Below are 14,282 nucleotides of genomic sequence, written 5' to 3'. Positions count from 1 at the left end.
ATACTCTGGCTGCGTATGGCATCCGATTTTTTTCTCTCACACCCAAGACCTGAATGAGTGAGTTTCATCCGATTTACCGAAGAAACTAGTGCATGCTGTCATTTTTTTTCACATGCGATTTGGTCATTAAAAAAAATTGTTCATCTACACTGCCTCATTGAATAACATTGGTCCGAGTGCGATCCGTTTTTTTAACAGTACGCAGACTGAAAATATGCACAAGCCCTAACAGTACTGTATGTGGAGGCTCTGGTTTGGTTTCCTAATTCCAGGAATAATAAGGTACGGTTTGTAAGGAAAAATACCCTTTGACAGCACTGTACATGTTCAGACGAGTAGCTTGAGTCCACCATACATACAGCATAACAGCGCCTGCCCCCATTAACTGCAGTATAAACTCATAAAAATCATCAAAGGAGTTTTCCTCTTACAACTTTCTGTAAATTCATCTTTGCTGACACAAAAAAATACAAAATCAGCAAAATAGCACTGTATCTCCACCACTGTTCCATTGATTTTGCACAAGCTGCTGTGGCGATGTTGCGTCTATAGTCTTGCTTAATGGTCTTCAGACCCCACTCACAAAGATGGCCACACACTGGACCTCATCTTCACCCGCCTCTGTTCCCTATCCAACCTCTCTAACTCTCCTCTCCCTCTTTCTGACCACAGCTTCCTCACTGCCGCAGCCTCTGCCCCCTCCCTGAAACAAAGAGACATCAGTGACACTTGTTTCAGGGGTGGGGCTGGTCCCTCCGCTGTGCATTGTGTGATGTGCAAAGTGACAGCCTCCGCTCTGTTGTCGGCTCAGATCTGCAGTAATGAGCCAGCAGGAAGAGTTTTTGGACATAAGCAGTGCATCTCCAAACAATCTTCTCCCTGTCTAGCGCTGACACAGGGATGGTGCTGCATTCCTGTGCCATGCAGGCGATCAGAGAAAAAAAAGTGAAAGTCCCACAGTGGGACAAAGTAATAAAGTGTAAAAACTATCAGAAAGTGAAAAAAAAAATTAAAAAAAAATTGTAAAAATATAAAAAAAAAATTAAAAAAAAATAATCCACCAAAAATAAAAATATAATGTACCCATCAATAAATATTAATATAAAAAAAAAAAAAAATGAAGCAAAAAACAATGCTTTATCACCATACTGCCAAACAAAAAATGGAATAACACGCGATCAAAAAGACAAATATAAATAAATGGTACCGCTGAAAACGTCATCTCGTCCCGCAAAAAACAAGCCACCATACAGCTCCATCAGCCGAAAAATAAAAAAGTTATAGCTCTCAGAATAAAGCTATGCTAAAAAATAATTTTTTTTTTCTATAAAATTGCTTTTATTATGTAAAAGTGCAAAACATAGAAATACGATATAAATGTGGTACTGCTGTAAACGTACTGACCCGAAGAATAAAGCTGCCTTATCAATTTTACGACACGCGGAACAGAATAAAAAAAAACGAAAAAACAATTCCTGAATTGTTGGTTTTTGTTTATTCTGCCTCCCAAAAATCGGAATAGAAAGCGATCAAAAAATGTCACGTGCCTGAAAATGGCACCAATAAAAACGTCAACTCATCCCGCAAAAAAAAAGCCGTCAAATGACTGTCTGCCAAAATCTGGAAAAATTATAGCTCTCAAAATATGGCGATGCAAAAACTAGATTTTACAAAAAATGCGTCTTTTAGTGTGTGACAGCTGTCAGTCATAAAAACCCGATATGATTCTGGTATCTCTGTAGTCGCACCGACCCGAAGAATAAGGTCGTCTAATCACTTATACCGCATGAGGAACGGCGTAAAAAATAAACTCTCAGGTTAGGGTTGTGCTAGGGTTAGGGTTGTGCTACGGTTAGGGTGGTGCTACGGTTAGGGCTGGGGTTGGGGTTAGGGTTGGGGTTGGGGTTGTGATGGGGTTGGGATTTTTTTCAAAAGTAAGAAAAAAAGATGACGATATGGCGACTAGTGTTGAGCGCAAGTGCTCGCTACTTGAGTTTGCATCGGGTGTTCTGGTATACATTGAGTATCGTGGGTATTTGAGTGACATGCTCGAGTCTCCGCTCCATATGCTTCACGGCCCAAAAAACTTTGCGGGGATTGCCTGCCATGCACGAGCGATCCCCGCATGTTTTTTTTTGGGTGTCTAATAACCGTGAAACATCCGGGCGGGGACTCGAGCATGTCAATCGAGCACACGCAGTACATGGTGCATACCTGAGTACCCGATGCAAACTCAAGTAGTGAGCACTTGCGCTCAAGACTAATGACAACTTATTCAATATGATGACCTAATGTTATCAAATTCTGTGTCGTACCTCTGGGTTCAAAATGTTCACTATACACCTTAATAAAATCCTTGAGGGGTATAGTTTCCAAAATGGGGTCACTTGTGGGGGAGCTCCACTGTTTAGGCACATCAGGGGCTCTCCAAACGCGACATGGTGTCCGCTAACAAATTGAATGGAAAATCGGCTCAAATTGTTAGCGGACGCCATGTTGCGTTTGGAGAACCCCTGTGTGCTCAAACATTGGAGCTCCCCCACAAATGACCCCATTTTGGAAACTAGACCGCCCAAGGCACCTATCTAGATGCATAGTGAGCACTTGGAACCCTTAGGTGCTTCACAAATTGATTTGTAAAAATGGAAAGTTTTTTTTTTCACTTTTTCATTTTTACGAATCAATTTGTGAAGCACCTGGGGGTTCCAACTGCTCACTATGCATCTAGATATGTGCCTTGGGGAGTCTAGTTTCCAAAATGGGGTCACTTCTGGGGGAGCTCCAATGTTTGGGCACACACGGACTTTCCAAATGCAACATGGTGTCCGCTAACAAATTGTCGGCTCAAATTGTTAGCGGACACCATGTTGCATTTGGAGAGTCCCTGTGTGCCCAAACATTGGAGCTCCCCCACAAGTGACCCCATTTTGGAAACTAGACCCCCCAAGGCACCTATCTAGATGGATAGTGAGCACTTGGAACCCCTAGGTGCTTCACAAATTGATTCGTAAAAATGAAAAAGTGAAAAAAAAACCACTTTCATTTTTACGAATCAATTTGTGAAGCACCTTGGGGTTCCAAGTGCTCACTATGCATCTAGATAGGTGCATTGGGGGGTCTAGTTTCCAAAATGGGGTCACTTGTGGGGGAGCTCCAATGTTTAGGCACATCAGGGGCTCTCCAAACGCAACATGGCGTCCGCTAATTATTCAAGCAAATTTTACAATCAAAAAGTCAAATGGCGCTCCTTCCCTTCCGAGCCTTGCCGTGCACCCAAACAGTGTTTTTTCCCCACATATGGGGTATCTGCGTGCCCAGGGGAAATTGCACAACAAATTTTGGGGTCCATTTTTTCTTGTTACCCCTGTGAAAATAAAAAAAATTGGGTCTAAAGTAACATTTTTGTGAAAAAAGTTAAATGTTCATTTTTTTCTTCCACATTCCAAAAATTCCTGTGAAGCACCTGAAGGGTTAATAAACTTATTGAATGTGGTTTTGAGCACCTTGAGGGGTGCAGTTTTTAGAATGGTGTCACTTTCGGGTATTTTCTGTCATAAAGACCCCTCAAAGTGACTTCAAATGTGATGTGGTCCCTAAAAAAATGGTTTTGTAAATTTTGTTGGAAAAATGAGAAATCGCTGGTCAACTTTTAACCCTTATAGCTCCCTAACAAAAAAAAATTTTGGTTCCAAAATTGTGCTGATGTAAAGTAGACATGTGGGAAATGTTATTTATTAACTCTTTTGTGTGACATATCTCTCTGATTTAAGGGCATAAAAATTCAAATTTTGAAAATTGCAAAATTTTCAAAATTTTTGCCAAATTTCCGTTTTTTTCACAAATAAACGCAAGTGATATCGAAGAAATTTTACCACAATCATGAAGTACAATATGTCACGAAAAAACAGTCTCAGAATCAGGGGGATCCATTGAAGCGTTCCAGAGTAATTACCTCATAAAGTGACAGTGGTCAGAATTGTAAAAATTGGCCTGGTCATTAACGTGCAAACCACCCTCGGGGGTTAAGGGGTTAAACCTTGGGTGATATTTAATTTTACACTTTTGTTTTCACTTACTCTTCTTCCAAGAAGTTTAACTTTTTTATTTTTCTTTTTTATTTTTCTGTCAACATAGAAGTATGAAGGCTTGCTATTTGTTGGAAAAGTTGTAATTTTGAATTAATTTTATCATACAATGTACTGAAAAACAGGAAAAAAATTCCAAGTGGAATGAAATTAAGAAAACAATGCAATTCCACTATTGATTTTGGGTTTTGTTATTACGATGTTCATTGCGCAATACAAATAACCTGGACATATGAATCTCCCGGTCAGTACAATGACAACAATATCAAACATGCTTAGATAATTTTTTCTATTTAAGTGGTAAGAAAAAATTCAAAAGTTGTAAAAAAAAATGTTATTTGTTGTTATTTAGCCATGTAATTTTTACATTTTCATGTCGATGGAGCAGTGTGAAGGATTAATTTTTGAGGTTGGTGAGCTTATGGTTTTATTGATACCATTTTGGGGTAGATACAACGATTTGATAGCTTCTTATTGTATTTATTTATGGAAGTGTGGTACCTGAAAAAATGCAATTCTGTCATTTCGATTTTTTTTCTTCTCTTTATGATGTTTGCTGGTCGGGTTAATTCACTTTATATTTTGATAGACCAGACTTTTACAGAAGCGGCAATACCAGATATGCTTATTTTAATTTATTTTTTTACATTTCTTTATTTTTAAATGTCGGAAAAGAGGGGTTATTCAAATTATTATATTTTTTAATTTGTTTAAGACTTTTTTTTACTCTGATTTCATTTTTGCCTCAGGGACTTGAATCTGTGATTGTCTGATTGCATATACTATATACTGCAATATCATAGTATTGCAGTATATAGTGAAAATCTTGGTTTCCTTTGGAGCTCAGCATGTGGCATCAACACAAGTACCATTTAAATGCCGCTGACAAAGATTAGACACAGATGCAGGCTTTTTAATTTAGCCAGCATCTGCCACATGTGCTGCGTGCTCAGCTCCTGAGCCTACCCCACACATCAAAAGCCGCTCCATGACAGATATATCCATCATGGAGTGTTAAGGGGTTAAATAAAGATAGGAGAATTTTAGAGTAAAAAAGTAATTATCACCATAAATCACAATATGAATGATTAGGATACCTATGTTTGGATCAGTTGATTGACGTTTCTTTATTTTAGCTTCCGAAATTGCAGCATAGTATGCACAGGTCATCTTCACCAGCCAAGCAGCTCGTAAAAGTGGCACTGAATAATTGGCCAAGTAGCCAAATATATCTTCTTTCTTACTAAGTATAGGTACCTGCAATGTTAATATAATGTGAAAACACATTAGAGATGCTTGTTTCTAAGGTTTCCCCAATGAACCTCAATGTATGAGTGTATGCTAATGGCATTTCAGCAGGTATTCTGTACTGAAATCTGAGTGAAATCTGCCCACAAACAGTCTCCCATTGACTCCAAAGAGAAATTGTTATCAACCGGAAAAAAAGCTAATAACCCCACATTTATTAACCCTAACGAATGTGCGGAAATACGCCGTGTCAAACTGCATTCTGCAAATGGCAGAAATTGAAGAGTCAGCCTTAGATTTAATTTTCTACTGCAGATTCTCTTGAAAATCTGCACCAGATTGTTCCGATACAATGAAACTCTGTGAAAATGTAATCTAAGGGATACATCCACTATAATCTGCATAAAAAAAAATCAAACAGTTTGCAGCCAAAATGTCACAACATTTTTGGGCAACTCAGTTTCTCAAAAATGTTGTGACTTTTAACATTTTTACACCACCTCTGCCCCCTTTTTAAAAAGTAGCAAAAAGCTCAGCCTCAATGGCAAGTGGATAAGGAGCTGACTACGGTGGAGCGCTGAGGGCAGATTTTGACAGAAAAAAAATACTAACTTTAATTTAAATTAGCTCATTCCACGTGCACTTGACCCTATAATGGATCCTTATCGATCTACAGACGCTTGTGTCAGAAGTGGAGATACATTTGTGCCCCATCTGCACATGTAGCCACCACTGTGCAGCCTAAAACTATATGACAATACAAGTATACATTGTACCTTTTTGGCTAAAACAGTCAGATGTTTGTTACCAGCTAGATCCGTAAACCAGCTGTGAATAGCGCCCTGAGATCGAGCTGTCACCAGCCAATAGTTGTCTTTGGCATTAATTTGTGGCTTTTTCTTCCCAGTGTCTTGAAAGGTGTTTAGTTTCAACTTTTCAGCAAGAATACTACTGAAGTATGCTCCGATCTAAAACAAGAGAAAATTCATTGACTATAAAAGTATAAAAAAAAAGCAGTTCCATGGTGACAAACATTACAAGATGTTATAATCATTACATGGACACTCAAGGAAAAACTGAAGTACTGTACTGTCTTATGCCTAGTGCAGAACCTGAGTGCATGACTCGAAGAATCCCTAACAAGTCATGCATCAGCCCCTCAGGGGTATCATTATGGAACGTTACTTTAAAGGGGCTGTCCGACAGTAAATTAACTTCTCTAGCCATGTTTAGCCGTGGATCCACAGGGTCGCTGGAAGGTGAGTAGTTAACTTTGTTAATGTTCGTCCATCTAGATACTATTGTTACATACTTGTAATGTCCCCTTCTCCAGTGCTTGTTGAAAGGGGTTGACCACCATTTTTTTATTGCTGGTCTGTTCTTAAGACAGGCCATCAATATCTGATCAGTGGAGGTATGACATCTGGCATACCACCGATCAGCTGTTACTGGTGCCAGCGGCTGCTGGAAGTTCACGGACGCTGCTGGAATACGGCAGCTCTGTCAGTTCTATAATGAATATGGAGTGAATCTGCAGTACCTGGCTACAGACACTATAGTTTTGATGACGCTCCTGTGTCCCAGCAGCAACCATGAACTTTAGGTCGCTGCTGACACCGGTAACGGCTGATTGTCAGGGGTGACAGGTGTCGCACCTCCATTGATCAGATATTGATGGCCTATCTTAAGTATAGACTATCAATAAAAAAAAAGTAGTACCAACTCCTATAGTATCTTCTCAGACTATCCAACAAATCTGTCTAGTGCCATTAAAAAAAGTCTTGTCTAGTGCATAGATTCTTATTAGCCGGCCGGCACAATAGTAAGAATCACACCACTGCACGAGTACGAGAGGATCAGGGTGGTGGAGTGAGCTTCTGTATATGTGATCGCCAGCCATGGACATAATGAGTGGACATTCGGAGAGGAGATGAAAAAACATCAGGATCTTAAAAACAAGTAAGAGCAATATTTGGGTCACAGAAGCATTTTTTCTCCATATTAATTGAAAGCTTATGTTTTGCCTGATAGACGGTTAGAATGGGTAATCCATTACTTACAAGTGGTTGAAAAATGGGCCCATGGTGGTCCTGTCATAAAATAACACATAGTCACTTACCGGATCCTCACCACTTCCTCATACTGCTGCCATTGTCTCCTGGTCTCTTGGTTTTCTCTTCTGGTGAAAGGAATCAGGTGACCGCTGCAGTCAATCAGTTGCCCATTTGTAAAACATTTGTAAATATTGGACAACCCCTTTAATGCTCTGCTCACATCTGTTTTTTAACAATGGTACATTATCAAATTAATCGCAAGATGGACATCAACAACCATTATCTCCGACCATAGTTTTAAAGGTTTTCTGTGGCTTGAAGACAGGTATTAGCTACATGGAGAAATCTGAAGCACAAAGATCTAGTTTATGATAGACGGCACACAATTAATGCAGGATTCATAGTTGTACATATAGTTACTAAGAACGGTGGTGACGCGCTATTGTGCTCGGAGGCTCGGAGTGGCGGTACAAATGTTTCCAATGGTAACACAAGTGAAAAAGGCAAAAAAATAAATAAATGTTACCTTAGATGGGTTAATGACGGTGTTCCTGGCCGATCCATACTCATCTCCACAAAATGCTGGTTGGTTATTGAATCCTTGTTTTACATTCACTGCAGTTAGTTCATCCTGTAGTGAATTATGACAGCTGACTATTAGTATTACATGGTCTGTATATCTAATCCCTAAGGCAAATTCAATGATAAAATATGCTTAATATTCAGAAACTTCTTTGTATCAGTTTCTCTAAGGCTATGTGCGCACGTTGAGTATTTGGTTGCAGAAATTTCTGCAAGGTTTTTGCGTCACTTGGCAGCAAAAATGCTTAGTAAAAACAGCGCATTTTGCCGCGATATTGATGTGTTTTTACATGCGTTTTTTTATGTGTTTTTGTACAGTAATGAATGCTAAATACAGATATTTGAAAAAAGAAATGTGGGACATCGCTTTAACCCTTGGATTACCTTCAGACCTGGGGTGGGTATATTGGATATCTAAATGATTAAAGAATGTGTCTATTTTATTTCAAATAGAAAACTTTATTGTGTGTGTGTGTGTGTGTGTGTGTGTGTGTGTGTGTGTGTGTGTGTGTGTGTGTGTGTGTTTATTTAACTCTTTACTTACATATTTAGTAATGAGGGTGTCTGGTTGACACCTCTTCATCACTAAACCAAGGGCTTGGTGTCAGGGACACGTAATCCCATAAACCCTAATTCCATTATCCCTAATCCCATTCAAATATGAAGTGTCATTTCTGGGGCAGCTGAGGGCTGCTATTTTTAGCCTAGGAAGGGGTCATTAGGCCCACATGTTCCTTGGCTATTAATAACAGATCACAGCTGTATGGTTAGCCGCTACGTCATCACGATCAGCTACCAGCAACGCTGCATTCCAATGCCATACTTATTTTGTCAGTACATGCAGATCCACCACATGTAATGAAATTTCAATCTGTCAAAATCTGCAGCGGACACTAGCATCTCCGCTACAGAAGTTGACATGCTGCGGTGCAGTAAATGAGGTCACCGGAACTCATCAGCTGATGAACTCATGTGAACTCTGTCCCGGCAGTGCTATACACTGCAGGGAGCAATCGCGCTGCTGTCAGTGTATAGAGTGCTGCCAGGTGATCGGATCGCCGTGGGACATCAGGATTACGGCAAATAGGGAATGTGTTTTTATTTTAACATTCACTGATTTTAACTTATTTTTTTTTCACTGAGAGCACATATGCCGGCTGAAGACAGCTTCCATCAGCATCGCCTGCTCTTGCTATTACCAGCAGCAGCAGCAGGCTAATGTGAGTAGTAGTCTCTCATCAGCCGACACCTGTCACCCAAGGTCAATTCTTTGTACATTTTTGCAGCGTTTTTGACCCACTGACTTCAAATTCAGTCAAATCCGCATAAAAAATCCACAGCAAATACACAAATATTTTTATACCTGCGTTTTTGCTGTGGATTTGACTGACTCAACTGAAGTCAATGAGATAAAAACGCACAAAGATTTGACATGCTGAAGATTTAAATGCAATAATAATCCTGACAGGAAAATTCCTGATCATGTGCACAGCACTTGAGGATCCTCACTGCATTAGCTGGCACAAGGATTCCCTAGCGTTTTTGGCCAATTTCCAAACGGAAAAAAATGCCGCAAAAATACACCGCATGCACTTAGCCTTAACGTTTCTTGAAACTCTTGTGCAAATATTTTAGCACAATTCTATAACAACATATGTATGGATTATTGCAACTATCCTAGCTTAAAGGGGTTTTCCACTTTTAGAAAAGTGGACCCCAAAGAATTCTAGTGATATAAAATAACAAATCCAGATAGGATTTCTGCATCTGAACAACTGGAGCTCCATCTCTTACTCTTATAAGATAAAATAAATCAACATTGCATGAAGGCTCTACATTAAATAAAACTATGTTTATGTGGTTTACTTTGCTGCCATTTTAGAAATTTGTATTATGCTGCCAATGTTTATGAGGAAACACTATGCAACTACAGTAACTACTTTTTATGATGGGGTGCCATGCCACCACTGTTTATGAGAGAGCCCTCTGCCGCCAAGGATTATGGTGGCAGAATTCCCACTATGCTGCAATTCTTTATCAGGGAAAATGATGATGCCACTGTTTATGAGTGGACACTACCTTGACAAAATATCTTTAATTGGTAGTACCTTTCTTACACTGTTTATGGGGGCACCTTGCTGACGAGGCTTATGTGGGTACTCTGCTAGCACTGTTAATGTGGTCACTGCTGGCACAGAATATGTTTGGTATTTTTTAAACCCTTCCTGACATAGAACATACAGGTTATACTTATAGCATAGTTAAAATGTTGACCCTTCATATCATGTCCTTCTCATGTATACTGACCTGTCATCACTCAGACAGCATGTCGTTAAGCATCTACAGTACAGACCAAAAGTTTGGACACACCTTCTCATTTAAAGATTTTTCTGTATTTTCTTGACTATGAAAATTGTACATTCACACTGAAGGCATCAAAGCTATGAATTAACACATGTTTACTTAACAAAAAAGTGTGAAACAACTGAAAGTATGTCTTATATTCTAGGTTCTTCAAAGTAGCCACCTTTCGTTTGATGACTGCTTTGCACACTCTTGGCATTCTCTTGATGAGCTTCAAGAGGTAGTCACCGGAAATGGTTTTCATTTCACAGGTGTGCCCTGTCAGGTTTAATAAGTGGGATTTCTTGCCTTATAAATGGGGTTGGGACCATCAGTTGTGTTGTGCAGAAGTCTGGTGGATACACAGCTGATAGTCCTACTGAATAGACTGTTAGAATTTGTATTATGGCAAGAAAAAAGCAGCTAAGTAAAGAAAAACGAGTGGCCATCATTACTTTAAGAAATGAAGGTCAGTCAGTGCGAAAAATTGGGAAAACTTTGAAAGTGTCCCCAAGTGCAGTTGCAAAAACCATCAAGCGCTACAAAGAAACTGGCTCACATGAGGACCGCCCCAGGAAAGGAAGACCAAGAGTCACCTCTGCTTCTGAGGATAAGTTTATCCGAGTCACCAGCCTCAGAAATCGCAGGTTAACAGCAGCTCAGATTAGAGACCAGGTCAATGCCACACAGAGTTCTAGCAGCAGACACATCTCTACAACAACTGTTAAGAGGAGACTTTGTGCAGCAGGCCTTCATGGTAAAATAGCTGCTAGGAAACCACTGCTAAGGACAGGCAACAAGCAGAAGAGACTCGTTTGGGCTAAAGAACACAAGGAATGGACATTAGACCAGTGGAAATCAGTGCTTTGGTCTGATGAGTCCAAATTTGAGATCTGTGGTTCCAACCACCGTGTCTTTGTGCGATGCAGAAAAGGTGAGCGGATGGACTCTACATGCCTGGTTCCCACCATGAAGCATGGAGGAGGAGGTGTGATGGTGTGGGGGTGCTTTGCTGGTGACACTGTTGGGGATTTATTCAAAATTGAAGGCATACTGAACCAGGATGGCTACCACAGCATCTTGCAGCCGCATGCTATTCCATCCGGTTTGCGTTTAGTTGGACCATCATTTATTTTTCAACAGGACAATGACCCCAAACACATCTCCAGGCTGTGTAAAGGCTATTTGACCAAGAAGGAGAGTGATGGGGTGCTACGCCAGATGACCTGGCCTCCACAGTCACCAGACCTGAACCCAATCGAGATGGTTTCGGGTGAGCTGGACCGCAGAGTGAAGGCAAAAGGGTCAAACAAGTGCTAAGCATCTCTGGGAACTCCTTCAAGATTGTTGGAAGACCATTTCCGGTGACTACCTCGTGAAACTCATCAAGAGAATGCCAAGAGTGTGCAAAGCAGTCATCAAGGCAAAAGGTGGCTACTTCGAAGAAACTAGAATATAACACATATTTTCAGTTGTTTCACACTTTTTTGTTAAGTATATAATTCCACATGTGTTAATTCATAGTTTTGATGCCTTCAGTGTGAATGTACAATTTTCATAGTCAAGAAAATACAGAAAAATCTTTAAATGAGAAGGTGTGTCCAAACTTTTGGTCTGTACTGTATATGAAATGACCAACAAAGGAAATTCAAAGAAAGCAGCACCATGCATTTATAATAGAAAAGTGCAAACCTCAGGAAACTGAGTCCATGTCCCCTTGAATCCACAAAACATTAAAACAGGTCATGCTCTAATGTTCTAGTGAATCTAAAGCAATAATTTCTTGCAACTATAAGACCACAAGCTTTCCAACCTACCTGCAAAAATGCCTAAGGCTTCCATCACATGAACATGTTTCAGGGATGTGTGGTACCCATGTTTTTCATGGATACTACACGTACCTGTTATAACCTACCGTATTTTTCGGACTATAAAATGCACCGGACCATAAGACGCACCTAGGTTTTAGAGGAGGAAAAAAAAAAAATTTAAGCAAAAAATGTGGTCATGATGCACTTTTAAGGGGGAGGGGGTCTTCTGCTGACACTGGTATAGGGGTAATGTCCCCCAATTCTGACAATATCCTCCATCCTGGTATATATGCCCCCTCCCTTCCTTTTATACGTGGTCCCCATCCCCATCCTGGTATGCCTGGCATTACTCCATTCTGGTATGCATGGAATCCCTCCATCCTGGTATGCAAGGCACCCCTCCATCCTAGTATGCATGGCACCCCTCATCCCTATCTTGGTATGCATGGCACCCCTCATCCCTAGCCTGGTATGCATGGCACCCCTCATCCCTATCCTGGTATGCATGGCACCCCTCATCCCTGTCCTGGTATGCATGGCACCCCTCATCCCTGTCCTGGTATGCATGGCACCCCTCATCCCTGTCCTGGTATGCATGGCACCCCTCATCGATGTCCTGGTATGCATGGCACCCCTCATCCCTGTCCTGGCAATGCATGGCACCCCTCATCCCTATCCTGGTATGCATGGCACCCCTCATCCCTATCCTGGTATGTATGGCACCCCTCATCCCTATCCTGGTATGCATGGTACCCCTAATCCCTATCCTGGTATGCATGGCACCCCTAATCCCTATCCTGGTATGCATGGTTCCCCTAATCCCCATCATGCTGCACATAAAAAAATAAATAAACACTCCTACTCACCTCTCTTCTCTCCTCCAGCGCTGCGTCCTGTCTGCCTGCACTGATCTCTCCATGTGAGCCGCACATGACGTCACTGCCATGCGCGGCTCACAAGGAGAGATCAGCTGCCGGAAGTCACTGCTTCTCACGCCGGGTCTGTGTGCGCGGGGAGCAGTGACTTCACTCTGCTTCATAGCCGGCACACAGCGGAGCCGCGCTGCGGCTCCTGCTGCTGCCGGCTATCTCGTGTGCCCGCTCATTAAAGGACATGAATATTCACCCCCTCCCCAAGCCCATGGGTGTGGAGAGAGGTTGAATATTCATACCCTTTAACAGCGGGCACAGGCGATTCCGGCAGCAGCAGGAGCCACAGCGCGGCTACACTGTGTGCCGCTATTAAGGAGCATGAATATTCATTTTCATTAGCAGCGGGGACAGTGTAGGCTGCAGCGGGCGGTTGCTGCCTCCTGTGCCCCACTCCTCCACTGCTACCGCTCCCCCCCACAACCTTATATATATATATACATACATACAGTACAGACCAAAAGTTTGGACACACCTTCTCATTTAAAGATTTTTCTGTATTTTCATAACTATGAAAATTGTACATTCACATTGAAGGCATCAAAACTATCAATTAACACATGTGGAATTATATACATAACAAAAAAGTCTGAAACAACTGAAAATATGTCTTATATTCTAGGTTCTTCAAAGTAGCCACCTTTTGCTTTGATGACTGCTTTGCACACTATTGGCATTCTCTGGATGAGCTTCAAGAGGTAGTCACCGGAAATGGTCTTCACTTCACAGGTGTGCCCTGTCAGGTTTAATAAGTGGGATTTCTTGCCTTATAAATGGGGTTGGGACCATCAGTTGTGTTGTGCAGAAGTCAGGTGGATACACAGCTGATAGTCCTACTGAATAGACTGTTAGAATTTGTATTATGGCAAGAAAAAAACAGCTAAGTAAAGAAAAATGAGTGGCCATCATTACTTTAAGAAATGAAGGTCAGTCAGTGCGAAAAATTGGTAAAACTTTGAAAGTGTCCCCAAGTGCAGTTGCAAAAACCATCAAGCGCTACAAAGAAACTGGCTCACATGAGCACCGCCCCAGAAAAGGAAGACCAAGAGTCACCTCTGCTTCTGAGGATAAGGTTATCCGAGTCACCAGCCTCAGAAATCGCAGGTTAACAGCAGCTCAGATTAGAGACCAGGTCAATGCCACACAGAGTTCTAGCAGCAGACACATCTCTTCAACAACTGTTAAGAGGAGACTTTGTGCAGCAGGCCATCATGGAAAAATAATTGCTAG

The 14,282-nt window shown here is 41.2% G+C and overlaps 1 protein-coding gene across 1 annotated transcript in view; it reads right to left on the bottom strand.

The window, feature by feature from the left end:
* MED12L (mediator complex subunit 12L) overlaps positions 1-14,282 on the bottom strand; it is a 981,938-nt gene that overhangs the window by 932,098 nt on the left and 35,558 nt on the right. Inside the window, exons 3-5 of the mRNA XM_073674721.1 lie at positions 7,914-8,018; positions 6,110-6,301; positions 5,183-5,342 (exon numbers count right to left, since the gene is read on the bottom strand). Coding sequence (XP_073530822.1) covers positions 5,183-5,342; positions 6,110-6,301; positions 7,914-8,018 — 457 coding nt within the window. The remainder of the gene's footprint in view (positions 1-5,182; positions 5,343-6,109; positions 6,302-7,913; positions 8,019-14,282) is intronic.

This window comes from Phyllobates terribilis, unplaced genomic scaffold (genome assembly GCF_046119375.1).
Source record: "Phyllobates terribilis strain yellow unplaced genomic scaffold, ASM4611937v1 Scaffold_3__8_contigs__length_932513732, whole genome shotgun sequence".
Lineage (NCBI taxonomy): Eukaryota > Metazoa > Chordata > Amphibia > Anura > Dendrobatidae > Phyllobates > Phyllobates terribilis.
Note: the sequence above shows the minus strand (reverse complement) of the source record. Positions and strands in the feature narration are given on the sequence as shown.